The sequence below is a fragment of the Bubalus kerabau genome, chromosome 1 (genome assembly GCF_029407905.1).
Source record: "Bubalus kerabau isolate K-KA32 ecotype Philippines breed swamp buffalo chromosome 1, PCC_UOA_SB_1v2, whole genome shotgun sequence".
Lineage (NCBI taxonomy): Eukaryota > Metazoa > Chordata > Mammalia > Artiodactyla > Bovidae > Bubalus > Bubalus kerabau.
This window is the reverse complement of record NC_073624.1, coordinates 265,395,501-265,420,754: the sequence shown is the minus strand read 5'-3', so window position 1 is coordinate 265,420,754 and position 25,254 is coordinate 265,395,501. Positions and strand designations below refer to the sequence as shown.

At 41.7% G+C, this 25,254-nt stretch overlaps 1 protein-coding gene across 1 annotated transcript in view; it reads left to right on the top strand.

Annotated features, from left to right (window-relative positions):
• PCSK1 (proprotein convertase subtilisin/kexin type 1) overlaps positions 1-25,254 on the top strand; it is a 45,302-nt gene that overhangs the window by 16,890 nt on the left and 3,158 nt on the right. The window contains exons 6-13 of the mRNA XM_055565217.1: positions 652-740; positions 3,667-3,839; positions 4,858-5,070; positions 7,447-7,547; positions 17,018-17,251; positions 19,554-19,711; positions 21,024-21,157; positions 22,912-23,055. Of these exons, the coding sequence (XP_055421192.1) occupies positions 652-740; positions 3,667-3,839; positions 4,858-5,070; positions 7,447-7,547; positions 17,018-17,251; positions 19,554-19,711; positions 21,024-21,157; positions 22,912-23,055 (1,246 nt within the window). The remainder of the gene's footprint in view (positions 1-651; positions 741-3,666; positions 3,840-4,857; positions 5,071-7,446; positions 7,548-17,017; positions 17,252-19,553; positions 19,712-21,023; positions 21,158-22,911; positions 23,056-25,254) is intronic.

Below are 25,254 nucleotides of genomic sequence, written 5' to 3'. Positions count from 1 at the left end.
TTCAGGCTTCTGGTCCCAATTAGAGTTGCAGGAGCACCCTGGCATCCCAAATAGCCTGGAGTGCCTTGTTAAAAATTTCGAAATCCCCTTGGGACCAGGAAACCTTCAGATGTTTTAGTCTGGTGTATGGTTACGAGAGGAGAGAAGGGCTTGAAAGGGGGCTCTGTTCTACATATCCCCTTAAGACTGGTCCAGATTAACCTAATCCAAGAAAGTCACTAGTGGTGGGGGAGGGAAGGGGTCACTTCAACACCAAAAAGCATGGGACTGAAACCATTTCTTTCACGTGGCTTCTCAAAGTGTCCGAGCTGCTCATAGTAAGTATTAATAGCTAATACTTCCTGGTTCTTTCTGTATACCAGCCACTGTTCTAAGTGTTCTGAATACTTAGTGTTTCATGGGATGCCACATCTTTTGGAGGACCAGTCACTTTCCCAAGGTCATATCCCTAGCAGAAGCCAGAATTTAAACTCATATACTTGGGCTCCGGTACTTGTTCCCTTCACCTATCTACACGTCATCTAACACTGATGGGATAAAAACCAGGAACAGGCTGACAAAAAGTTAGTATATCCATGGACCATCAATTTGTATGCAAAACCAATGTTTGCCCTCATTTACATTTTATAAATTCTATTTTCTCATCCTCAGACACGGAACCAGATGTGCAGGAGAAATTGCGATGCAAGCAAATAATCACAAGTGTGGGGTCGGAGTTGCATACAATTCCAAAGTTGGAGGTAAAGTAGAGGGTCGTTCCCATAGATTCGTGCTTTGAGTCTTGTGTTAACTGGTGTAAATGGGGTGGGCAGAGGGGACTTTTCAACAACCAGAAGGAAAAGTGAACCCCATGCAAAATGTACTACAGAGCTTGAGTGTGATTTGAAATGTGCAAATCAGTGGATCTGGGTTCTCAGAAAATGATACCTGAACAAAGCCCATACATCTCTTTTGGGGGAGGAGAGGGCGGGATGGAAATGTTGAATAGCTTTTGAAGCAAATCTGATTTTCTCTGTGTTCTGATTTAGAAGGGCTTGTTATTGAGTTCTGGCTAAGAGAACAGAAGGAAAAGGTAAATTTAGGCAAAGACTTTCCCTGCCTCTCAGTTCTGTGGTCCTTCAGTTCACAATGAACAGTCAAAAATTAAATAAAATGAATGCATATGTATTACAGAAAGAAGACAAAGGTTATCTGTAGTAGCAAGAATTTAGAATCTCTGGTTGTTTCAATGTCTTTATGGGTAAGCATATGGTAAGTTCCATCAGCACAATTTGATAAAGGAACTATTTACAAGAGTCCAAGGGAACAAGTGGCTGTTGCAGGCAGATGTTACCACCTTCAGACCTAGTGGAGCCGGGGGAGGAAGTAATCATGGAACCTGGGAAGAGAAAGCTGTGGCCACATGAGACAGCCGCAGGACAAGAGCTGGGGCCCGGAGTACAACAGCAGAGCTGCTTCGAGGCAGGGAGGATCCTGAAAGGAACGCTTCATTCTCCCCTCACCCCCCAACCTCCTGCCGGCATGTCAGTCGGCTGACACCGACGTGAAGACAAGAGAGCCCACTGCTGCCATCCAGGTTCCTCTGGATCTGCAGGGGATCAGAGAGAATAAAGCACTTGCCTCTCCTCTTCACACTAGCCCTTCCTCTGGAGCTTATGGAGACACTATTGGTTTTGCACTTAATTTGCTTTCTAAAATCACAACAAAAAAGATTCATTGTAGAACATGGCCATGACGGTGAGACTCTTTCAAGCTCTACATGAGCATACCTTGAATGTGGTTTTGTAATCCTTTTCAGAAATCAAATAAATATACATCCTAGCTTACAGAATGCATCTCTCACTAACACAGCACATAATCCTAGGTTTTAGGGGTCATTCCTGATTCCTTTGATGCCAACGTTGTCAAAGTGACATGTTAATCTACAGAAAATGAAGGCAGGAGCACAAATTACATATCACCTAGAAAAAGAAAGCGCTTTCTAAGGAGTGATGAACAAAGTAGCTATAGTCTGTGAGAGAATCATCTCACCCTTTCATTTTACAGAGGAGGAATCAGAAGCAAGATCCTCAAGGAAACTAAAACACACCTACTGTGTGTCCATCATTTAACTCCCAAGACAGGATCCACATCCTGGAAGTTAACAGGATGGGTCTGAGCGCCAGATTTCTGGGCTTCAAGTCCCAGTTGCAAGCCGTGTGGCCTTGGGCAAGTCCCCGTCCCTCTCTGACCTCAGTCTCTCTCCCTGGGAAAAATTACAGCATCCACCTCAAATGGTTCTCATATGGATAGATAACTTCACACATTTTAGGCCTGTGTAATGGTAACTGCATACAATATATCCTCAATGCACATGAGCTGTGATCAAACCCATTTTACAGTTGAAGAAACTGAGGCACAAAGAAGTAGCTTGCCCAAGATCATAGAGCTAGCAAATAGTAAAGCTGGGAATTTTTTTTTTCCCCAAATGCATTTTAAACAATTTTCTTAAAAAAATAAATGTGACTTCTACTAGTCATGTCAGCTCCACGTTTCTTTACCCATGCTCCATCATAAACAGTCGTGTGAAAACCTGAGGCCGTGCACTCCATCGCATCATTAGCCTGAAGCCAGCACTAACCAGGTAGCTGCCGATATCTGTCTAAACTGCTTTTGCCTTCCTGGCTCTTGCGTCCATGAGTCTGATGATGGGCGACAGCCTGTTGGAAAGCACAATGGGCCACTGCATCTGCCTTCTCCGGATGAAAAACGATTCCCCCTCAGGAGTGAAATCCATGGCAATGATTTCATCCTTGAAATTATTTAGGAGAAAAGGAAGCATGTTCCTTTGCAAATGTTTCTTAGCAAACACATAAAAGAATGGCCTCTGGGTTATTTTCAATCAGTGCTTAGAAACAGGAGTTCTTTCCCTACTTGTTAGTCTCCTTTTGTAGGTAGGTCTTCTCAAGCTGCACAGGTTCCCGTACAGAGCCCTTTGTAAAGCGCTGGCCAGGCCACAGCCGTTCATGGGATAGTCATGAGCAGGCATGTTGACAGAGGGTTGTTTGATGCCTCTTTCTGAAAACTACCCCATCATTTTCAGCTTATTAGGTCAGCAGGGGGAGGGGAGACATTTTTTTTTCCAGTGGAAAAATAAGCCTTTATTCTTACTGATTATACTTTAGCTTTTTAAAAAACATTTCATTTTGTATTGGGGTAGAGCCAATTCACAAACAATGTTGTGATCATTTCAGATAAACAGCATAGGGACTCAGCCATACATATACATGTATCCACTCTCCCCCAAACTCCCCTCCCACCCAGACTGCCACATAACATTGAGCAGAGTTCCCTGTGCTACACAGTAGGTCCTTGTCGGTTACCCATTTTAAGTACAGCAGTTTCTACATGCCCATGACATTTTATAATCGACAACAACCATGCCCACTGCATAGCACAAATAGTTACCTCTAAAGGGCAGATAAAGAAAGCTTCTGGAGGCAGTGGCTTGTATCTCCCCATGGTGCTGTTAGCAGCTGGGTCACAGGCATTGGGGACATACAATGGTTACCCTGTTTTTGACTCTATGGAGAGTCCTTTGAAGAATAAAATATTAAGAGCCTCGTGCCATCCTGCATGCACACACTGACATCAACATATTTTGTATTTGTCTGTTTTGCTGTTCAGGCATAAGAATGTTAGATGGCATTGTGACCGATGCTATTGAAGCCAGCTCAATTGGATTTAATCCTGGACATGTGGATATTTACAGTGCAAGCTGGGGCCCTAACGATGATGGGAAAACTGTGGAGGGGCCTGGCCGACTGGCCCAGAAGGCTTTTGAATACGGTGTCAAACAGGTGAGATGCTTAACACAGACCCAGTTGAAATGAAAGCTGACCACTGGAAAAGGAAGAGAAGGGAAGAACACTTAGCTTACGTGCAAAGAAATGGTTGTGAATTTCTTGCTGCTGTTAATGATTTGAACTGCATTTAGAGACCCAAATCATTCTTCAGAGAGATGGAAGTTAATGTTTTCCCCATTTGGGCCTGACATTCAATAGATATTCATTCCTCTTAGAATATTTACTTAAAAAAAAAAGTACTCTGGATAGGTCCTTTCTCATTTTCCTGCTGCTTCTGAATGTCTACACTAGGTAAACTACTCCCCGGACTTTCAGATACTCTGAAAAGGCACCCTTCAATTCAGGAATGTGCCGCCTCCCTCTCTACACGTGCCTGGTGGACGCTTGTGCCTTGGTTGTGTTGCTCTAAAACTGGGGTTGAGGGCATCCTTGCCAAGATTCTAAGGCCCAGTTCTGCACAGGATGGAACAAAAGTAGAAACTTTGGAGAGCACAAATTGAAAAACCATAGAAAGAGTAGCCTTGACAAGTTCTATTCAATTGAAGAGTCCCTTTTAACACAGCTGCAAAGCAGATCTGAATAATGCCTGATTTTGTCACGCTATCAGTCAGCCAGAAAATTCAACCAGAAATGAAGAGAGGAAGTTCAAAGGCTCAAATGGAGTGACATAAGCCAAGGGAACAGCCAAAATAATAATAATAATAATGAGTGAGTGCTAAAGGCCAGATTATGAATCCACATAATAAAGAAAAAAAAAAGAAAAGTCCTCACTCCACACCATCCCAGAGAGGAGGATGGAGGAGGACCAGCATGCCAGAGCCCACCAGGGGCTTGTAACATACAGTCTCGGGAGAGTCCTCCTGCTGGAGGACCTGAAGACGAAACTGATCACAAATTTCTGTCTTTGAGAACTTCATGCATGCATTTATATACTTCTCGGGGATTTTATTGGGAGATGACAGCAGTCTCAGCAGATGATAACAGACATGGTAAATTTTGGCTTTTCCTTCAGGGCAGACAAGGAAAGGGCTCTATCTTCGTCTGGGCCTCCGGGAATGGGGGGCGTCAGGGAGATAACTGTGACTGCGACGGGTACACGGACAGCATCTACACCATCTCCATCAGCAGTGCCTCACAGCAAGGCCTATCCCCCTGGTACGCAGAGAAGTGCTCCTCCACGCTGGCCACCTCGTACAGCAGTGGGGACTACACCGACCAGCGAATCGTAAGCTGCTTTTGTCTGCCTCTCTCTGCTTAGGTAGGAGAGCACAGTTCGCCTTCCAAAGGATCCTTGGGTCAGATGGATTTGCTTAAGCTTCCTGTCTCAGTTGGGGAGACTCGCACGTTACTCACCTGAAGGGTGGGTATGTATTGGGAACTCTTCTCTCTCAGGGATAATGATACATCTGCTAAGATGTTGTTGCCCCTCGGTCATGTCTAAACTCAGCCCTGAGAAGCCACCAACTTGTCATTCAACGACCGAGACTCTAAATGGCTCTTCAGCTTGTGTGATGCCTCCCTGAAAACAGCCTTAAAGGAGATTTTAGGGTTGTGGGGGCTTATCACCCTCGTGCTTGTTGATCCTCTAATAGCAGGGAGAATGTCTGACTTGCCCTTTAGCGGACGATAAAAGTATGGAGCATGCACCAGCTATGTCTCCTAAGAACGGATGACCTACAGGAAAATAACAGCCTAAGTTTCCCCTGAGGTGAACTTCTCAGCATCCGAATAAGCAGCTTAGGAAGGTTATATGCTCAGAGAGCATCTCCAGCCCACGCTTGGCTGTGCCTTCTCTTCCATGAGTCAGACTGCCAAGGGCAATTATTGGATTTCCCTTCAAGGGCATGATGATGAAGGGCCATTCGGAGGCTTTGAGAACAAAGAGAGGCACTTTTAATTTAAAAATGGAAAGCTTCAAACTTAACTCCTGACACAGAGAAGAACCAACTAGCTAAAGCATGTAGACCTTAATAAAATAATAGGTCAAGATCCAATTAGATTGTGGGTCAACCCCCTAATAATTAGCCTTTGGAATGTGTGTAAAATTCATATTAATGACATCTCAACACAATTGTCAGAACTAAGATCTTCACGCGGGATCACTCTTGTAGAACTCTGTCTCTGCAACCTACTCTAGTTAAGACAGTAAAACTGGGGTCTCAACTTGGAAGCCCTAGCCTGCCTCTCATTCTGGTATTTTCAATTACTCAAAGAGACGGTGACATTCTACCCAGGGGTGTCCAGAGTAGCTTCTCAAAAAAATGGCTTGTTGTCCACCATGGAGTTACCATTTCATAGACAGACCCTCATCTGCCACTCTGCTCCGAAGCAGGAGGAAGAATTTGCATCTTTGTAAAGATCCCTCTTTAGGTACACCAGCCATAGAAGAGACAGCTGGTGGTGTCTATTTGAGACAGTTGCAGTAAAACAGCCTTTGTCTTACGCAAACCTCTTCCTCAGCAGAGTCATCTCTGGGGGCTTACTTGCGTCAACAGGTAAAAAGGGCAAACTTGCTTCCGCAGCCCTCGGAGGAACACAGCCACTATCGCTTGAGATATTCAGCGACTCCAAGTGGGAAGCCAAAGGAGGTGATAATGGAACAAATTATTTTTTTACACTTCCCTCCCACACATTGAAATCTCTAGCTAAAAATCACAGTGCAAGAGCCTGTGTGGGTGTCTTGCTAGCAATCCTTTGGCCCAACTTCTGGTTCAACCAACAATACTGTGGTCCTTAAGGAAGACTAATTGGAAGTCTTTTTGGTTTCTTCCCTTCGTTTCAGCAACCTCTTCAGTAAGCTAAAATTAGCTCGGGTAATTCCTTACGTGCAATGCCATTGTGTGAAAATTTGCTTTCACAGACAGGATCTCATTTCAGCTTCAGAATATGAGTCAAGAAATGTCAACCTCACTTGACAGACAGGGACAACCAAGTGACTTGCCCATGGGACACATCTACTGAGTGGCAAGTTTAGAATTTGAGCCCAGATCTGTGTCTAGCACACTTCCATTTGAAAAACTCACCATTTTGAAAGTAAAAATATGATGCTAACTCCTGGCCATCAGAAGACATCAACAGTGAGTGCAAGCAAAACACACTCAACACGTTTTGCACAAGTAGTTCAAGTGGCCAAAATCAGCACAACTTCCTTTTGCTGAAGAGGCAGGCAAATGTCAATCTGAAGGCAATGGGGAATTGGGCATGAGGCAAAATTTCTAAATATGCCAGGCCAAACACAATGGACCTGATGATTAATGGGCCAGCATGATTCACAGCGATTCTGAAACAGTCCCTTTTTTACAGACAGCGTTTCATTTGGGAATCTCAGTAGAGAAAAAAAAAAAATTCACAGTGGGAGGACTTCATCCCCAGAAAAGGCATTCTGATGCCAGAATTATAGACAAGTTGCATATAGAGGAGAGGGAGATAAAATATCAGCAGATGGCAAACATCCGCCTGTGGTTCAGAAGAGGAAGTAGGGAATCACATCAGCTGGGCTTCCTGATCAGAGCAGATGCGGCCCTCGGTAGGGTTAACCCCCAGGGCCAGGATCACATGCCTCACATGTTCTCCCACGTTTCTCTCTCCTGATACCCCCCAGACGAGTGCTGACCTGCACAACGACTGCACAGAGACCCACACGGGCACCTCAGCCTCTGCACCCCTGGCTGCCGGCATCTTCGCTCTAGCCCTGGAAGCAAAGTAAGGCCCAGAAAGCTTCTAATCACCTGTAAGAAGCTGCTTCTCCTTCTTTTTAAATAGCATATATTCTTTTCTGAATATATGGTTATAGTAGAAAACTACCAAAAATAGTAAGTTCTCTTCGAGTTAACATCTTGAGGTAGATTTCATGCACACACTTGTCTTACAAAATTGGGATCTTAATTCACACACTATTCTGTAAATTTTTTAGTCCATCTATATTAAGAGCACTTTCTCACATCCAAATCAATCTTGCCTGACCTTTAGAAACACATGCCCTGCTCCCATTCAGTTCTAAGACCTTCTCACTTCTGGTTCTTCCCACCGAGACTACCCACAGATAGTCTCCTGTGGGTAGTATTAGGAATAACATGTTTTTAAAACTATCCCTTTTCTTTTTAGGTTAGGGTTAGCCCAGTCATAGAGCAGACAAAACACATCAGGGGACATAAGAATTAAAAACAGGACTTTTATCTTTTTTGTAGTATGAGTGAGTGAGTCAGTGAAGTCGCTCAGTCGTATCCGACTCTTTGCGACCCCATGGACAACAGGCTCCTCCATCCATGGGATTTTCTAGGCAAGAGTACTGGAGTGGGTTGCCATTTCCTTCTCCAGGGAAATTCCCAACCCAGGGATCAAACCCAGGTCTCCCACATTGTAGACAGACGCTTTACCATCTGAGCCACCGGGGAAGTCTTTTTGTAGTATACCATTACATAAATACAAATCTTACTAAAGCCATTCGTGCTTAAACACCCTTGTCCATTGATATCAGTTACTGTTTCTGATAATTTCCTTAAGATAAACACTTACAACTGAAATTTTGGCATCAAAGGGAATGCCTGCTTTAATGATCTTGATACATATTATCAAGTTAGTCTAGAAAGACTACCATTTTATATTCCCATCAGCAATATATGTGTGAAAGTGCCAGTTTCCTAAAGCCTTATCAAACCTGTATTTATTATCTTTTAAAATGTTTGCTACTTTGATAGGTGAAAATGGCATCTCATCTTTATATGCTTTTATTTCATTACTAATGAAGCTCAATATTTTATATTCTTTTGCCATTTATCATCTGTGATTGCTGTTTATGACCTTGATTTTGTTTTATGGTCTCAGTTAGAAAAGCTACTAATGCTCGGTTAGTTGACATTTACCTTTTAATTTTATTTACATGTAATTTTTAATTTAATGAAGTTACTATGTATACAGCTAACTTTATCAGTCTCTAAGTTCTTTTTTTTTTCCATTTTTTTATGCTCAGGAAAATCCTTGCACTCCCAAATTATATAAATATACATTTATGTGTCTTTTATTAGATATCTATTTTCTAAATCCCCCTGGAATTTATCTTAGTGTATGCTACCAAAAAGGGATTCAGCAACATTTCCCCTTAAAAATAGTTATTCAATAGTCTAATACTTAATACAGAGGAAAAAAAAAGTCTGTCTCACACTGTATGTCCACACCTTTTTATTCATCCTTATTTCTGCTTTCTGATGTGTGGTGAGAAATCTTTAAATGTTAAGTCAGGTGCTATGGTTGAGTGATAGAGGAAGTGTTTAAACTTACAGATTACTATTATCCTTCCTAATAAGCAGGTTACCCTAGAATATCATCCATATTCTCTACAGAGAAGACAAAGCAGTCCCCTCATGTCACGTTCAGTAGATGAGTTTCACGGTAGCAGAAGAACAGAGCGCCTTGGCCTGGGCCATAGCTGGAAAAGATGTGCAGTTGTTAGAGAGCCCAGCATCACTCCAGGAGCCCTGGGACCACCTGTGGAGTTGCGGCTTAGTCTCTGATATCTCAGTTATGATGGCCACGGCAGCTAAGCAAGACAGGCTGAGTGAGGCTCATACCAAAGCCTACCTACTTGGAGGAGCTGGGAAGATATCTGATTAGGGAAGAGCAAATCCAGATGCTCAATCAGAAACAAGCAAATCTGAAGCTCTTGGGTCCAGCAGAAAAGCTGTGCTCAGAATCTGAGCTCAGTTTCAACAGGCAGAGGATGGACAGAGAGCAAAGTCTACAGGTACGAGCTAAGACTAGCATCGGCAGCCCAAACCAAATTTAAGGAAAGATAATCTAAACAGTGAAAAGGGCAGGGGACACCAGGCTTCAAGTCCCAAGCGTACCACTAGCTATGTGACCTTAGGCAAAGTAATCTCCAATTGAGTGCTCAATTTAGCATCTATAAAATAGAGGGGTCAGATCAGATCATTTTTTTTTCTAGCCTTTTCCTTTTAAAAGGATCCTCCGATTTGAAATTGAAGGTATCAGCTTATACAGATCATCTAACATGAATTGCTGAGATTGGTGGGAAGAGGTCCAGAGTGGAAGAAGTAAGGTCTTATGAAGGCAAGTAGTTACACAGGTGGGAAAAAAGATCATGTTATTTATGATTTTAGGATATAAGTTTTAGCTCCAGGGAGCTTTTAGAAGAAAGCTATCCTTAAAGATCTTGTCTTCCCTATCCAACACCTATCAGATGCGTACAAATATAACCAGCCAGACCTAACCATCTTGTCTAGTGACCAGAATAGTAGAAACATTTATCTAGCTGAACAGATGTAATGTTATTTTGACTAAGAACTGAAATTTTAAAATTGTCATATCTTATTTCTAAAATTTCAAACCTCCTCTTTCAGTATAAAGAGAAAATTATCTAAGGATGATCTAGCCTCATTAATCTCAGCTAATTCCTAATGGATTACTTTATAAAGCAGGGGCTCCATGGATTGTTACAAAACATATGGGGTCCAAGAACTTCTTTGCGACTAGATGCAGAAATGTTTAAGAGTGTGTGTCTGGCATTTTGGGGAGAATGGTTTGCGATTCCATCAGATTCTTACGCTGCTCATGATTTAAGAGACATTAAGAGTCCATGATCTCCCTAGTGTACGTAATAAGAATTTAATTCCTTTCATTTTGACTCAGTCATCAGTAAGATGGACATAATCTATCTTAACATTTATAAACTTCCTGCCAAAGTACATACAAATTATTGAGATGTCTGTTCTCAGATGGACAGTTTTCTTTGCTCTATTCAGTTGTCTATACCAGATGATTATTTCAGAAAATCTGAATGCCAGAATTTCTAGAAGAGTCCGTAGACAAACATGATTGGGAGAATCATTTAACCATGTGTTCTTCCTTAAGTAACAACTATGGAGAATGAAGAACAACTCTGGGCTAAATTTATCATGAATAACAGCATTCAGCATTTATCAGGCTACTACCATGGGCCATAACCTGTGCTAATCTCTTTATATACAATGCTAACTCTAATTCTTACAACATCCTTGTGACATATAAATTATTAATTCCATTTTATTAAGGATGAAACTGAGGCTTCGAGAGGTGGGGAAATGTAACCAAGAAATCTTTAACTAAAGCCTTTAACGTCCAGGCTTTCCTAGTTGTGATTAGAGGCTAAACCAGGTAGCCTCTAAGACTTTTTCATTTTAGAATTTTGTCTCCAGAATACTTTACCTACATTCTCCTAATTAGAAGCAATGCTTAATTTCAATGTTTAATTCCAAAGCCCTTATTTTCTGTAAACATATCCTTGATTAGCAACCCGATGCAGATTTTAAAAAATGTAATTATTGTGGATGCCATCGAGGAGCGAGATGCTAATTAACAGAGGAAGGCTGTCAGGAGCGACACGCACTGCTGTTAGAGGGTCCCTTTCACTTTATGAAATGCAATCACTCAAATGAAAAATAACTCTGTTAGAGAAATAGCCTTAATTTTCCTAACTGCCTGACAATGAAGCCTCTTTGGATATTTTGCAAAGAATAGGTAAAAGAAAATAATCAAAAATAAAACAAAACCTGCAAATGAATAAAAACCAATGCTCTAACTATAGAAATCTGCTTTGTGTTTGACTAGCATGATTATCAAGACCATGACTTTTACCTCCTTGGTACCTATCCTCATCCCAACACACACACGTGCACACACACACACACACACACGTGCACACACACACGAGAGTCCAAGGGCTAAACTGGCATGTGGCCCACAGACTACCTCAGTAAGACCACCTTTGGTAAGAGGCTTTGACCTAAAACTCCTTTGAAAAGACTAGAAGGAAGCAAGAATTTCAATAGCATGCTATATAGGCCAGAATTAGTTTCCACATGGAGAAAACAGCCATTTCCGCTCAGCTAGTTAATTATTCATCAACGTGGGATGGCCAGTGTGGATACGAGATCTACAATGAAGGAGAATATATATGATCCTGGGCAGATTGGAGGTCAGACTGTCATACTCAACCTCTCATCTTAGAGGTGAGTCCACTCAGGCCCAGGGAGATGAAGTGGCTTGCTTAAGGTCACACAGGTCCTTGGTAATAGAATATAATTTAATGTGCTTTCTACTACTCCCTATTCTGACGCCATGATTCTGACCCCAGTGACTTCTAATTACCTTAATTAGAGAGATACTTGTATTCTTTCTTTCAACTATTATTGTAGCTGTAACACAAAACTGGCTGGACAGCTTTTTCAAATATAAAATCCCTCCCTACCCTCAAGTATTTTGGCTCAGTCGGTTAAGGGTGGGACTCAAGAATTTTCATTATTTGCAAGTGTACCGGGTGATTATGATGCAAGCAGCCTTGACCCTTGGAGAATCACTGAACTAGAGTCTTTCCAAGGGCTCTATCAGTCACTCCCTGGGTTGAAGCATGACATTTGCCAGGAGCTCAGCTGAGCAGAGAGAAGGCATGTTAAGCTTCTAGGCGTCAGAGCAGCTTTAAAGTAACACCAAAAATGAAAGAGTTAAGCCTTCTATCACTTACCATGATGGTGTAAGCCAGAGTCTAAAACCAGAGAAAACACCAACTTTCCTTGATCCATCCCCCCCACCCTCTCCCATGGAAAGGTGCACCAGTTGAAGGTCAGGTTAAAAGTATGGACATGGGGGCTTGTTGTCTCACTGTTGAGGGAGCCAACGCAAGCCTCTGGACTCTGGGATAGGATGGGGGTGATGGGTAAGACTGGGAGTGGAGAAGTCCTGGGCACTGAGTCAGTGGGGAGAGGTGTTTTCAAGGTTTCCCCCTCTTGCACCCATCAGGAGGCCTTGGCCGAGCTGCCCAAGACCTCAGATAAGAAGGCCCAGGAATGTAAATATGCAAAGAGCTTGCTGGGAGAGGAGGACTGGAGTCCTTGACTACTACGGCTCCCTTCAGAGAGGGCGATACGTGGGCTTGGCACCCAGGCTGGCATGCAGAGGGCAGCGTGCCCGTGAGGCCACCAGATACAGACTTTGTAAAGCTTCTTATGAGGACTGGGATTCTAACCAGGAGCAGACTCCTCCAGGTTTAGGAGCGTGCACCACCCCCTGTTGTCACCGAGGGATTGTTAAACCAGCCCATGACCAGCTCTGGGGAGACAAGAGCAAACTGAGCCAGACTCTCCTGTTGGCTGTTGCACAACCTAGTGATAAGACAGAACCCTGGAGGATGCAACTTAGGCATTTCTTTATCTAAATAAGGCTTGACTGGCCTGATAAAAACAATGCAGGTCTCAAAGCTAAGGAAAGGCCTGGGATCATGAAAGACTTCTAATGACTAATGGCAGTAAGTTTTAAAATTGTATTTAAGGCTAGTAGGCTGCAGTCCTTCAGATATGACCTAAATCAAATCCCTTATGATTATACAGTGGAAGTGAGAAATAGATTTAAGGGCCTAGATCTGATAGATAGAGTGCCTGATGAACTATGGAATGAGGTTCGTGACATTGTACAGGAGACAGGGATCAAGGCCATCCCCAAGGAAAAGAAATGCAAAAAAGCAAAATGGCTGTCTGGGGAGGCCTCACAAATAGCTGTGAAAAGAAGAGAAGCGAAAAGCAAAGGAGAAAAGGAAAGATATAAACATCTGAATGCAGAGTTCCAAAGAATAGCAAGAAGAGGTAAGAAAGCCTTCTTCAGTGATCAATGCAAAGAAATAGAGGAAAACAACAGAATGGGAAAGACTAGGGATCTCTTCAAGAAAATCAGAAATACCAAAGGAACATTTCATGCAAAGGTGAGCTCGATAAAGGACAGAAATGGTATGGACCTAACAGAAGCAGAAGATATTAAGAAGAGATGGCAAGAATACACAGAAGAACTGTACAAAAAAGATCTTCACGACCCAGATAATCACGATGGTGTGATCACTGACCTAGAGCCAGACATTCTGGAATGTGAAGTCAAGTGGGCCTTAGAAAGCATCACTACGAACAAAGCTAGTGGAGGTGATGGAATTCCAGTTGAGCTATTCCAAATCCTGAAAGATGATGCTGTGAAAGTGCTGCACTCGATATGCCAGCAAATTTGGAAAACTCAGCAGTGGCCACAGGACTGAAAAAGGTCAGTTTTCATTCCAATCCCAAAGAATGCTCAAACTACCGCACAATTGCACTCATCTCACACGCTAGTAAAGTAAAATGCTCAAAATTCTCCAAGCCAGGCTTCAGCAATATGTGAACCGTGAACTTCCTGATGTTCAAGCTGGTTTTAGAAAAGGCAGAGGAACCAGAGATCAAATTGCCAACATCTGCTGGATCATAGAAAAAGCAAGAGAGTTCCAGAAAAACATCTATTTCTGCTATATTGACTATGCCAAAGCCTTTGACTGTGTGGATCACAATCAACTGTGGAAAATTCTGAAAGAGATGGGAATACCAGACCACCTGATCTGCCTCCTGAGAAATTTGTACACAGGTCAGGAAGCAACAGTTAGAACTGGACATGGAACAACAGACTGGTTCCAAATAGGAAAAGGAGTTCGTCAAGGCTGTATATTGTCACCCTGTTTATTTAACTTATATGCAGAGTACATCATGAGAAATGCTGGACTGGAAGAAACACAAACTGGAATCAAGATTGCCAGGAGAAATATCAATAACCTCAGATATGCAGATGACACCACCCTTACGGCAGAAAGTTAAGAGGAACTCAAAAGCCTCTTGATGAAAGTGAAAGTGGAAAGTGAAAAAGTTGGCTTAAAGCTCAACATTCAGAAAACGAAGATCATGGCATCCGGTCCCATCACTTCATGGGAAATAGATGGGGAAACAGTGGAAACAGTGTCAGACTTTATTTTTCTGGGCTCCAAAATCACTGCAGATGGTGACTGCAGCCATGAAATCAAAAGACGCTTACTCCTTGGAAGGAAAGTTATGACCAACCTAGATAGCATGTTCAAAAGCAGAGACATTACTTTGCCAACAAAGGTTCATCTAGTCAAAGCTATGGTTTTTCCTGTGGTCATGTATGGATGTGAGAGTTGGACTGTGAAGAAGGCTGAGCGCCGAAGAATTGATGCTTTTGAACTGTGGTGTTGGAGAAGACTCTTGAGAGTCCCTTGGACTGCAAGGAGATCCAACCAGTCCATTCTGAAGGAGATCAGCCCTGGGATTTCTTTGGAAGGAATGAGGCTAAAGCTGAAACTTCAGTACTTTGGCCACCTCATGCGAAGAGTTGACTCATTGGAAAAGACTCTGATGCTGGGAGGGATTGGGGGCAGGAGGAGAAGGGGACGACAGAGGATGAGATGGCTGGATGGCATCACTGACTCGATGGACGTGAGTCTGAGTGAACTCCGGGAGTTGGTGATGAACAGGGAGGCCTGGCGTGCTGCGATTCATGGGGTCGCAAAGAGTCGGACACGACTGAGCGACTGATCTGATCTGATCTGAGGCTGCAGTCCATGGGGTCTCGAAGAGTCGGACATGACTGAGCGACTTAACTTTCACTTTTCACTTTCATTCATGGAGAAGGAAATGGCAACCCACTCCAGTGTTCTTGCCTGGAGAATCCCAGGGACGGGGGAGCCTGGTAGGTTGCCGTCTATGGGGTTGCCCAGAGTCGGACACGACTGAAGCGACTTTGTAGCAGCAGCAGCAGCAGCAGCAGCAGCAGCAGCAGCAGCAGCAATAACACTTAGACACGTTCAACCATCCAAGCAGCTAATATTTACCCAGCATATACCCTGTGCCTGGCATTCTTTTGAGTGGTTGGTGCACATCAGACAACAAGAAAGATAAAAATCTCAGCCCTTTTCATTGCTGATTCTAGGAGGTGAGACAGATGCTAATAACACACAAAACAAATGAGTTGCGCAGTATGTTACTAGATGATAAGCAGTATAAAAGAATAAAAACAAAGTACAGCAAGATAAGAGAGCACAGGAGTATTTGGGGGGAGTTGAAATCTTAAATAAGGTGATCAGGGAAGGCTTTGTCTTCATTATGAAGAGACCCAACACACCCATGAACCTCTGATTTATCCTTATGTTGCTATTAAATTAATTTTACCAAGACTTCTGATTATACCATTTCATTGCTCAAAAATCCTCGATGGCACCCCCTTGCCCAAAGGATAAAGTATAAGCTCCTTTTCCTGGCATTCAAGGCCCTCGCCACCTGGCTCAGTATTCCTCCTCACCTCTTCCCTGCTCCAGTAAACCAGACTGTTACCGTACTCTGGGCATATCCTATACTTCCCCTGCTCAGAGGTTTTGTTCCATTGCCTCATCTCTCATTCTCTCTCTCCACTTCTTAATGTTCTACCCATCCTTTAAAGTTCATCTCAAAATATTTCCTCCTAGAAGAGCCTTCCTAGAACCCTTCCATTCCCAAAGAATTATTTCTTTTTTTAAGTAATTTGATTACATGCTATATTACTGGCCAAACAAGTATTACTCTGAATATTTTGCCTTTTTATCATTTATTTTTTATTATTATTATTATTTTTACTTTACAATATTGTATTGGTTTTGCCATACATCAATATGAATCCACCACGGGTGTAAGTCCAACAATACATTATGCTATGAATACAGGATTCAATAGATACAGTTTTTAAAAAGACTTAGTTCTTTTACTGGATTTGAAGCCTCGTGTGCTGCAGTCCATGGGGTTTCAAAGAGTTGGACATGACTGAGCAACTGAACTGACTGAAGCTTCTTAAAGACATGAACTACTTTCTTGCATATTCCCACTCTATTCAGCATGGTGCCTTGTAAGAATGAGCTCAAGTCGCTAAGAGCTTCTTGACACTTTTGCCATATAAAAAAAGAGACAAAAAAATATTTAGGAGTGGGTAACCAGTCTGTGTCTAAATCTAAGTCAAGACCTCAAATGTGGGTTCGTAATGTTGAAAATTCTAAGGTTGATAATGGACAACATAAGGATGGAGGACACAAAGGAAGTGTCATCATTTTTAATTTTTGCTCCAGTCAAGTGTAAGTCATTAGAACTTGGTCTACATTTCTACAGCACTGAAAACCAAAATTTAATAATTTATAAGACTGAATTTTTAATTCTGAATGAAAGACATACCGATAGTGATATAGTTGCAAAAAGACACCTTACCATCTCTGAATGGAGATGCTTGTTTTTAACACTTGCTTTTGCAAGGAAACTCCTTTTTGTCCCTAAACATTCTTTCGGTCACTTCCTGTCCAGTCCAAATCTCACCTGGCGAGATATGCAGCACTTGGTTGTATGGACCTCTGAGTATGACCCACTGGCCAATAACCCTGGATGGAAAAAGAACGGAGCAGGCTTGATGGTGAACAGTCGATTTGGATTCGGGCTGCTAAATGCCAAAGCTCTGGTGGATTTGGCTGAGCCCAGCACCTGGAGCAGTGTGCCTGAGAAGAAGGAATGTGTTGTCAAGGACAACGACTTTGAGCCCAGGTAAGTGTCTCCAGGAATTTTAAACAATTGTGTGCCATGGCACTATTTGAGAATGATGCTTGTCACTCTGCCTAATTTTTCTCCCCTGCCCTTCTGAAGTAGATAGGGATGGCATTCGCCAGTGTTCCCTGTGGCTCCGTGAGAAGTCACAGAGACCAAAGATTTGCAAATCATGTTAACAACACACTTGTATTTTCCTTTCATAGCCCATCTCGAACAATACAGCAGTAAGCTAATGTGCACCAACTCGGTGGATATGAGTTTGAGCAAGCTCCAAGAGTTGGTGATGGATAGGGAAGCCTGGCATGCTGCAGTTCATGGGGTCGCAAAGAGTCGGACATGACTGAGTGACTGAACTGAATGTGCTCCACTGTCCTATAGACCACTAAGAAAAATCACTGCCAATTAAACTATTACAAATCATCAGCTTATTAAAATTCATCCCAAATTCAAAGATGTTAAATTTTTTTAATGCATCTTAGAATTGATGAGATGCAGTACTTGCCAACCAGTGTTACCCAAAACCGACTTCCAAAAGAACCCCGCTTTATGCCCCAAGGCTTTCGTTTAGAATATACTTGTCCCTCTACATCTAGGTGCAGAAGCAGAATCTGGTATCAAGACAACCACAACTATACTGAAGGCACACTCACGCAAAATACTCAAGGGTGGGAGGCTTGGAGGGCATGCGTTAGGAGATAAAATCATTTCTGAAAAAGGTATGTTTCAGTAATGGACCATTTTTGGATTAATAGAAGACAAACCTGTTTGGATTTGATGCCATAACAAATAGTTTATTGCATTCAAATATCTGTGTTTGTGTCCCTTACCATTTACTTTTCTCCTCTTATGTTCAGAACTCAACATGAGATCTACCCCCTTAAGTTGTTAAGTGTACAATACATAACTGTTAACTATTGGTACAATGTATAGCTAGCTGATCTTTAGAACTTACTCATCTTGCTTAACTGAAACTTGATGCCCACTGATTAGTAACTCTCCATCCCGCAACCCCAACAAGCCCAAGGCAACCAACATTCCACTGTCTGAGTCTATGAATTCGACTATTTTAGACATCTTGTATGAATAGAATTATGCAATATTTATCTACCTGTGGCTGGTTCAGTCGCCCAGCATAATATCCTCACGTTGTATCCATACTGTCACATATAGCAGAATTTCCTTCTTTTTTAAAGCTAATGTTCCATTGTATATAAATATCATATTTTCCTTATCCATTCATCTATTGAGGAATATCTAGGTTGTCCCCACATCTTGGCTATTAAGAATAATACTGCAATGAACATGGGGATGCTAGTAACTCTTTGAGACCCTGATTTCAATTCTTTTGAATAAATATCCAGAAGTGAGATTGCTGGATCATATGGTAGTTTTATTTTTTAAGGAAGTTTCATATTGTTTTACATACTGGCTGTGCCATTTTGCATTCCCACCAATTGTGCAAGAGCTCCAATTTCTCCACATCCTCACCAACACTTGTCTTTTCTTATCTTTTTTATCTTTATTTTTTTTTCAGTAATAGTCATCCAGATCTTGATAGGTATCTTGATTTGGGTCTTGATTTGAATTTCCCTGATGATTAATTATGGTGAACTTTGTCCCCCGCCCCCCACGTATCTATTGGCCTTTTGTATGTCTTCTTTGGAGAAATGTCTATTCAGGTCCTCAGCTCATTGTTTTGAATCAGATTGTTAGGATTTTTGCTATTAATTTATAGGAGTTCTTATGTATTTTAGAGATTAGCCGTTTATCACATGTTGTCTACTGTTCTTAGGCTGCCTTTTCATTCTGTTTCCTTTGCTGTGCAGAGGCTTTTTGATGTGGTCCTACTTGTTTATTTTTATTTATCTTTTGCTGCCTGTGCTTTTATTATCATATCCATTAAATCACTGCCAAGACCAATGTCATGAAACTTTGTCCCTATGTTTTCTTCTAGAAGTTTTACAGTTTCAGGTCTAATGGGTGGGTTTATTTCTGGGTTTCTACTCTGCTCTGTTTATCTGTATGTATACGTGCTTGCATGCTCAGTCCTGACTCTTCGAGACCTTATGGACTATAGCTTGCCAGGCTCCTCTGTCCTTGGACTTTTCCAGGCAAGATTACTGGAATGGCTTGCCATTTCCTCCTCCAGGGATTTATCGGTCTGTCTTCATGGGGTTCTACTCATAACAGAGATAACACACCTAGCCGAGTATCTACTTAAGAGTGCCGTGTACACATTTCCATAAAATGTAAGGAAGAGATGCAACTTTGTTCACTGATGATTCTTTAATGTATTTAGAGCCCTGAAAGCTAATGGAGAAGTCATCATAGAAATTCCAACAAGAGCTTGTGAAGGTCAAGAAAATGCTATCAAGTCACTGGAACATGTGCAATTTGAAGCAACAATTGAATATTCCCGCAGAGGAGACCTTCATGTCACCCTCACTTCGGCCGCTGGTAAGTTTAAAAAAAAAATTCAATTTATTCTAAACCATGTGTTTAAATTTTTAAGCATAAATTAAATGATTTCAAATCAATGATTGATTTTTGCTTATATATAGGCCTAAATCTTTCAATAGATACTTTCAGGACTTAAAAAATATGCTTTATTTTTTTTGGCATCAGAACTCTATCTACCCTGTTTATTTCAACTGATCCTTAGATAGGCGAAGAATGACATTTACTCAGATAATACCAATTAATAAACCCTCTGAGTTATGCATTTTGAAACTGTGTTCATTTTCCCACGTCACTGATCTATATCATTCATTTCTCTCATTAGTCAAAGTTAGTCTAATAATTAAACTGACAGATACATCAGACACACCCAAGGAATTAATTAAAAAACTGAGAATTCTGATCTATGAGAGTTGAGAAGACTAAAGAAATTTTCCGCAATTACAAGATTAAGGGTATATGATATGATATATTGATATTTGTCCTTTCCTGAAAAGTTATTAAATCAAACAAGATCATGGGTGGTAGTTTGTGAAATATAAGCTACAATCCAACTAGGAGAAGCTGTCCCCATCCTTTTTTATACTTTAATAGGATTCAAGTGACTAAATTCAATTCCTATAAGTGATGTATGAAAAAGATGAGCTATCTCTATAACATCCTTCTAGAATATGAACTTACTAGAGGTTTGGAGCTGGCTTTGTTAATTTTGGAAATGTGCTTTCTTAATATCTGGGAACTGGCCCCAAATACTGGTAGAATGCTTTTTCACTGACATTTTCTCTTGAAAATATTATTTACTGATCTATAGAGAACTTGGATGTGAAAATTTACAGTAACTCTTACTAGGAATTTTTATATCAAAAGATATTAGTAAATTATACATGGTTTTATTATGTCTATGCTACATTATAGACCCAGGAATCTATTAAATTTTAAAATTTTTCTCTTAAATTTCAAAATGATAGTTCCATTAATATGTATGTTAGGTCTCTGAACCTCTTCTTCAATGTAGTTCATAAGCATAGTTCTCTGAGTTCTTATTCAAATAAACCTTATTCAATATATCCAGCCATTATGTATTTTTCTAGGATATTTACTGAGAACTTATTATATGCCAGGCAATGCACTACGTACTGGGAATAAACCTTTTTTTCCCTTGGGCATGTTGCCATCCTGGCATTATATTCAAAGGGAAATTAAGAAGGCTTATGTCTCCCCGCTTTCTTTTTCAGTTATCAAACGCTGGAGTGCATCCTGCTATCGGTTCTGTCAGGACACACATTAACTTGTGTTTCTTGCATGAAAACAGGAACCAGCACTGTACTGTTGGCTGAAAGAGAGCGGGACACCTCTCCCAATGGCTTTAAGAACTGGGACTTCATGTCTGTTCACACGTGGGGAGAGAACCCCATAGGCACTTGGACTTTGCGAATTGCAGACATGGTAAGTATGAATGAAAGGCTACTGACCCACAAGCTCACTTTTAAACACTCAGAAGCACTTTTAAAGTTAGCCCATCAGTAAGGACCCAAAGGAACTTTGATCACTCCTTAGAGAGGCCAAGGAGAAGGTATATATGTTTTAAGCTCTGCCCACTTGGCTATAAAAATAATAATTAAAAAAAAAAAGTAGGCACCAGCCATGTAAGAAGGAAGAAAAAACATTTTGATACACATCGTGACAGACTGTGTTTGTTTGACATGTTTCCATGTCAGAACACAGCCAGCCACATGAGCTACTCAGACACCAGAATCAGCTGTATTCACAAGCATGGTTGTAAATGCTACACCAGCTTTACTATGACACTCTGCTGGGGTCAAGGCTTCCCAGGTGGTGCTAGTGGTAAAGAATCTGCCTATCAATGCAGGAGATGCAAGAGATGGGGGTTCCTTTCCTGGGTCAGGAGCATCCCCTGGAGGAGGAAGTGGCAACCCACTCCAGTATTCTTGCCTGGAAAATTCCATGGACTGAGGAGCCTGGGAAGCTACAGGTCATGAGGTTGCAAAGAGTTATGACTGAGCGACTAACATCTGCTGGGGTTATATAAAGAAACCCTTAACAATATTTACCACAGTGGTTATTTAGAAGTAGTTTACTTGTTAGACAAGATATTTTATTTAATATGATTTTTTTGTTTTATTTCAGTTATGAAACAAGCAAAAGTATTTCTGTTTTCTTTGTTTGCTAACACTCTGATATTCTTCTATAATTGTAACACAGTCCCTAAAAATAGTGTCGAGCAAAATTCAAATTCAGTTGAGTCATTTATTTTTATATCATTTCTCCAGCATTTTCTATAGGTGAGCATATAAATGAATGGTGTTTCGGGTTCAAGTTCTCCAGAGCTAGCAGTTATAAGTATCAGTAGCACCAGATTTAATGTCTAGATAACTTTTCAAAAATAAATGATTTAAATCCTTGAAGATGTCAATTAAATTAATACAAATTCTACAGTCATTGTTACTTTTTTCTCAGAGAATAGCTTTCACCTTAAGACTGTTAAAATTGTGATTTAGCCATGGAAGTGGTAAAAATTTCTGCCCTCATAGGGGGCAGAAGAAAATGTTTTTAGTTGATGGTTCTGTTCCTGAAGTTGGGCTCCATTCTTTAACTCAATGTCACCACAAGGAAACTAAGAAAATCTGTTAACCAAGATGGGATTGTTTTATATCAAGTTTGCAAAATCTGACTACAGTTTTAGAGTTTGTATTTTTTTTTTAGATATTTTAGATTTTAGCACATTATTTTTAACATAATTGTCGAGCCTGTAAAAATTATTATTCCCACAAATATACAGTTCTTAAGGACTGCTCAGTGTTGAAGGCTATTTATAATACTCCAGACTTTCATTCCAATGGAATGTTTCTACAAGTTGATAATTGGTAAATATAATTCCCATTATATAAGGGATTGTCAACTTTTCAAGAACACACCCAATATAGAAAAGAAGGTTCACGCAGAGAGTTCTCCTTTTTAAATTAAAAACAACCAGCTTGTAAATCTCTGAACCTGTCAACTACTCGTTTTCATCGCAAGAGTCAGTCTAGTGGTTTACGTCTTTGTACACAGAGCTCTACACATAGAACGCACAGAATTTGAAAGTTAGGTTTTCACTATAAAATCTCTCAGCTATCTTGAAGCCGTGTGTTTTATACTGCTCAGAACCCACACTAACATTGTGTATGCTTATTCGTTAGTCTGGAAGAATGCAAAACGAAGGCAGAATCGTGACCTGGAAGCTGATCCTGCACGGGACCTCTTCCCAGCCAGAGCACATGAAACAGCCCCGGGTGTACACGTCTTACAACACCGTCCAGAACGACCGAAGAGGCGTGGAGAAGGTGGTGGGCTCCGGGGAGGGCCGTGTGGCTCTGTTCTTCCTGGCATGCTCTTCTCTGAACTGGGCTTCCCAGGTGGCGCTAGTGGTAAAGGACCTGCCTGCCAATGAGGGAGACAGAAGAGATGTGGGTTCAATCCCCCGGTCAGGAAGATCCCCTGGAGGAGGGCAGGGCAACCCACTCTAGGCTTCTTGCCTGGAGAATCCATGGACAGAGGAGCCTGGTGGGCTACAGTCCATAGGGTCACAAAGACCTGGACATGACTGAAGCGGCTTAGCATGCACACGCCATCAACAATGTAGTGGGTGAACCTGCCCCTTTTAGGCAGGAAGTGAGTTAAAAAATGGGTTGGGAGGAAAGGGAGTAGAAGTGAACTTTATTTTTGATAGAAAATTGTCTCACTTCTTCTTTTATCCAAAATTTAGAAATTAAAATGAATGAATTCAATATTATTCAATTCTCGAACATGAATTTTCTCCATTTAGAACAGTATCAAATTTTAAAGAAAGCTATCTTTTTGTAGGCTCACGTATACCTAATGTTTGTATTGCACCTAGTTTTAAAGGATTTTCCACACTGTCTCATTTAAATTATAATGCTTATAACCTAAAAAGGATAGATCTCAGTATGTTCATTTTACAGAAAGAAGACCAAGGGTCAAGTGAGCAAATCATGCACACTTCTCTTTACTAATTCCTTAACTGATGCTTCTTGGTAACTCCAAGGGGAGCTACAGAATCTCAGTTTTTCTCAGAAACTTGCTGAGGAAAGCTGAAGCCAGTCAGTCACATTCCCGGGTCTCAGCCAGAAGCCACTGGCTTCTCCCTTATCAGATGGTGGGCAGAAAACACATTTTCTTCATCTGTGTGTCCCTCAGGCCTCTGGCACTGTGCCTCAGGTCGTAGCAGGTAGGTTATCAGAGTTTCCAGGACGACCTTCCCTGAACAGGCCTGGCTCTGTGATGGGTGTTTTGGAAGATACAAAGACATTCTTTATTCAAGAAATGTATAAGCTAGCTGTGTGAAGGCCTCAGCTCATATTCTGGCCCCATTTACATTCTGCAAAATAGCTTCCGCTGGGGCCCTATCCCGGAGGCCTCCTCGTCACAGTCCTCGAGGCAGGGGGCGCCCTGCAGGAAATTTTCCTCCAAGATTCCCTAAGGGGTATTAACAGAACCCTTTGATTGTTAAGGACTTCCCTGGTGGCTCAGATGGTAAAATGTCTGCCTACAATGCAGGAGGTCTGGGTTCACTCCCTGGGTTGGGAAGATCTGGAGAAGGAAATGGCAACCCACTCCGGTACTCTTGCCTGGAAAATCCCATGGACGGAGGAGCCTGGCGGGCTATAGTCTATGGGGTCACAAAGAGTTGGACATGACTGAGCGACTTCACTTTCACTTTTCTTTTGATTGTTAAAATAGTGAAATAGTTCCACAACAGGTGACCAAGAAACGCTTCTCTGATCTCTCCAGTGCCCCCCTGTCCTAGACCACTGCCCGAGTCTCTTCCCAGACCCTTTTTGACAATTCAGCGGCTGAAAGGGCAGCTCCTAACAGAGCAAGAGGCCTCCAGAGAGCTGCCACACAACAGCATTACTGATGCCTCTGCAGGATCCTGCCTGTCTTATCAGCAGCTCCTTCCCAAAACATGGACGGGAGGAGAGGGAGTGCAAACTTATCCCTAGGATAAGACCGTACTATCTTTTACAATTAACTTTTCCATCCAGAACTTAAGACATTAAAATGCATGAATTCAATGTTATTAAATAACATGCATTCTACTATAGCAGGCCGAAAAGCAAAGGAAACCAACAGGTATGCTCACCCACCTACATCATCCCATTCAGACTTCAAAATCCACAAGAAACGGAGGAATTCTTACTGCCATATGACGGAGGAAGTTCAGGGAGATTAAAAAGGTGCCAAAGCCCCTGGAGAAGGGCAAGGCTACCCATTCCAGTATGCTGGCCTGGAGAATTCCATAGACTGGATAGTCCATGGGGTCACAAAGAGTCAGACATAACTGAGTGACTCTTATTTCAGTTCGCTTCAAAGATGCATTAGTGAATGGGAAAATGCAGACTGAAACCACAGTTAGTGTGAGTCCAAGCTTTGCACTCTCTCTGCTCCCCAGACGGCCTCGCGAGGGACAGGCAGTGGGTGTGCATTGTAGCTGCCTTGCTGGCTCCTAAATAACGAGCTTT